We start from the raw sequence: 3,522 nt of genomic DNA, 5'->3' as shown, positions 1-3,522 counted from the left end.
CCAATTTTTGGTATAAAAGGGTCATCGCATAAGAGCAAATTCACACATACAAAACCTGCATAAAGTGAGGGAAACTTGTAATAGGGGTGCACTGATAAAAAAAATTTTGGCAGATACCAATGGCTGATTATTAGCCAGCTATATCGGCTGATACCAATCCAATAGCCGATATGAAGAGTATTAGGGAGGGAAGAGGCATAGGGAGGGCAAATCGAGGCCCCCACAGCGAGGGCGTGGGGCTGGGGCAAGCACTGCCCGGGTGAGGCAGTGTTGTCAAAGCTACAGGCAGCTCATCCATAGGTTGGGGGGGTTGGCAGTTTCCTGCCCTGTGCATGCCCCCAGGGGAAGTATGGTGGGGCATGTGTCCCTCCAGATTTGTGCACAGGGCAAAGGCAGGCTGCCCACTGTGGGCTCAGGGCCGTGCTAGTATCTTCCTGGCGGAGTGCTGGGGCAGGCAAGGGTGCGGTGGGTAGGGCAGGCAACAGCAGCACTGAGATGGAGGGCTATAGCAAATTTTGGTGTGGCTGTAAGCCCACTTTGTAACTCCTGTGAAGCACAGCCCCGACCTAGCAGCCCCCCCCCCAAAAAAAGAACCAGGACAGCCCCTGGCCCCAAGCCCACAGTGGGCAGCCCGCTCTCACCCCGCACACAAATCCAGGGGGGCACATGCCCCCCATGCCTCTCTGGGGGTGTGGCAGCAGCAGGGAGCTGCCCCCCTCCTCCCCCCAGGCCCCCTGGATGAACTGCCTGTGGCTTTGCCCTGCCTGCCCCAGCTGGGTAGCACCTGCACTGCCCTGGCCCCACTTCCTCCCTCACTGTGGGGACCTTGATCTGCCTCATCCCATGCCCCTTCCCCCCCGCACTGACTTACTGGCCAGATACTGCTCTCCAAACTGCTGGGCTGCAATCCTGACCACATGCATGCTGCGGCTGCGCAGCATTTACTGGTGACATTATCAGCTATGCCAGCCAAAAAAAGGCCAATTGCCAATAATTTCAACTTTTCTTTTATTGCTGCTGATCTGATATGGACCGATATCAGTGCACCTCTAGTTAATAACCCTCAAAAGTCTGTATGATTCATGCTTTTTCTCAGAAAAAGAAAGTGAAGTAAAACTGAAGACTGGACTTCACAACTTTAAACAATCCTTTATTTGAAGATATCTGAAACTTATTTACTTGATTAATGAAGACCTTTCCCAGGTAAATCCTTGACTGAGATTCACTTACTTTTTTGCCCGTTTGTGCTCCAAAAGTAATACTACAAGCCTGTTACGAAAGAACTTTATATTCTTTGCAAAGGACTTGTTAAAAAAGTCACGTAGCCTCTCTCGCAAAGCTCTTAATGAAGGCAGGTGATAGCAGTTTGGTATGTTTATCAATGTGTGAAAGAACTCTTGCCACAGCTCTGCATTAGGAACCCTGAAGAGGAGAAACAAGCACTTTAATTAAAGTCAGATCAATACACACGTGTACTCTTCCTCTTGCAATGGATTTCCTCCAATAATGCATTTTATTAAGTCATACTTAGTCAGCAGGTACAAGTGTTTTGCTATGGTATACAAATATGTAGCTGTATTTCCAGCCTCCCCACCCAGAAGCAGCATGTTGTTTTCTTAACTGCCCAGTGTCATTTTATTTCTCTACATATTTCTCACTCAAACATCTGTAGACCCTGCCTGAAAGCAGCACAGTACAATTTCACTAAGCAATGTGTCAAACAAACCAGTCAAATTTCTTCACTACCGTACTCTCTTGTTGTCCTTACTTTCTTGAAAACTGACAAGTCCATAGCTGACAAAAGCAATGGATGCTGGTTTTATTACACCAAGGTCAATACATGCTGCAGCAGTTAACCTGCAATAAACCCACTGTGCTTAAACCTGGAATCATGTATTTTTTTTAATTGTCAGGGGAATATCTGCAAGCAAAAGCAAAACGAACTTATAGAACAGAGGCAGGAAAAAGTTGGCCCACCAGGCCATTCTATCCAGCCTGCGAAGCCCCTAAAAAGTTTAGAAAATATTTACCTGCTCCTGGCTGCCTGTCAAAGATGACAGGAGCCAGGGGCAGTTGGCATCAAGGCCAGCCCAGCTCCGCCCCACCCCACCCCCAGCCCTAGCTTTCACTGCTTCCCTGAATGCCTGCTCTAGGCACCATGTGGCCCCGGGCTTCATCGCCAGACTGTGGGAGCATGGGCCCGCACTGGGACCCCAGAGCCAGGAGCAAGAGCAGGGTGTGTGTGCGCACACACACACATGCACGCAATGAGCGAGAGAGAGAGAGCGAGAGAGAGTGAGTTCATAGGTCGAATCCCAGAAACACACCCTGCCATACACCCACACACACACAGCTCTCCACAAACCTATACCCCTCCACCCCCACCCCTCCACAATATACAAGAGTAAGACTTCATTTTAAGCTATGGTGCAATCACCTCTATGCACACTACACAAACCCATGGAAATCAGGACAAAAACATTTTTTGAAATCAAATTAATGAATGTTGTATGTTTGATTTTTAGAATATAATTTGGTATTTTTCTGGTTCTGAGATGGCAAACCCCTTGCTGAAAGGAGTACTCCCAGGGCAAGGGGAGGGACTTCTAGTGGCAAAGGTCAAGGGGCGGGACATCCCATCCCAAGATGGTGACCAGGGGGCAGGGCACCCGTCAGGGTGCGGGACTCCCTATGTGGCCCATGACAGCTTGCCAAAACTCAGTAAGCAGCCCTCTGCCCAAAATAATTGCCCGCCCCTGTTACAGAAGCTCCCACAAAATTGTGTGTGTGTGTGTGGGGGAGGGGGGGCGGGGACGGGACAGGTAGCCAGGAGCAGATAAATATTAATTTAAAAAAAAATTTTTAAGGGCCCTGCAGGCCAGATAGAATGGCCTAGCAGGCTGTATCCAGCCCACAGGCTGTATTTTGCCCGCCTCTGTGAATGAGCCTCTCTCTAACTGCCAAATCCATAGATTTAGAAGCCTTTACAAAGACTCTCCACTAGTCCCCCCAGTGAAACCAACCTTCTGAAGGCTCCTTCAGTTTTCCAGACCCCTCCTTCTTCTCTCACTTTCATGTAGGTGCCAAAGAGCATGCAATAAACTGTTCCAGCAATTCCAAAGTAGTCAGTCTGCAGGGAGAGATGTCTACTGTAAAGAGTTCAGATTAAAGGTTTGATCCTGCTAAAAGGCTAATCTGAAAAATTCCTACGCAAATTCTTTGTGAAAGCATTTTCTTGTTACCTTATGACTTGAGTTGGACAAATTGTGTGAACAAAAGGTTCTCTCCAGGGCTTCTAAAAATATTCCAAGGCACTAAATGATCACACTGATCAAGGCTGAGTTTAAATTCTGTACTCCTCAAAGACTTAGACTCTATTCCACCAATTAGATATGCAAGGGGACTTAGGCACCTAAGTGCTATTCTGTTCCATGCTGCTAGAGAACTTTAGGGGCGGCAGGACGTGCCACAGGCAGGCGGTGCAAAGCAGGCACGTGGTGGTCCAGGTCAGGGCTGTGAGCA

The 3,522-nt window shown here is 48.5% G+C and overlaps 1 protein-coding gene across 1 annotated transcript in view; it reads right to left on the bottom strand.

The window, feature by feature from the left end:
• Window positions 1-1,129: 1,129 nt before the first annotated feature.
• BUB1 (BUB1 mitotic checkpoint serine/threonine kinase) overlaps window positions 1,130-3,522 on the bottom strand; it is a 56,040-nt gene continuing 53,647 nt past the window's right edge. Inside the window, exons 25-26 of the mRNA XM_025205718.1 lie at window positions 3,024-3,130; window positions 1,130-1,422 (exon numbers count right to left, since the gene is read on the bottom strand). Coding sequence (XP_025061503.1) covers window positions 1,227-1,422; window positions 3,024-3,130 — 303 coding nt within the window. The 3' untranslated portion in view covers window positions 1,130-1,226. The remainder of the gene's footprint in view (window positions 1,423-3,023; window positions 3,131-3,522) is intronic.

This window comes from Alligator sinensis, unplaced genomic scaffold (genome assembly GCF_000455745.1).
Source record: "Alligator sinensis unplaced genomic scaffold, ASM45574v1 scaffold794_1, whole genome shotgun sequence".
Taxonomy (NCBI): Eukaryota; Metazoa; Chordata; order Crocodylia; family Alligatoridae; genus Alligator; species Alligator sinensis.
The sequence above is the reverse complement of the archived record's forward strand: the minus strand, read 5'-3'. Positions and strand labels throughout refer to the sequence as shown.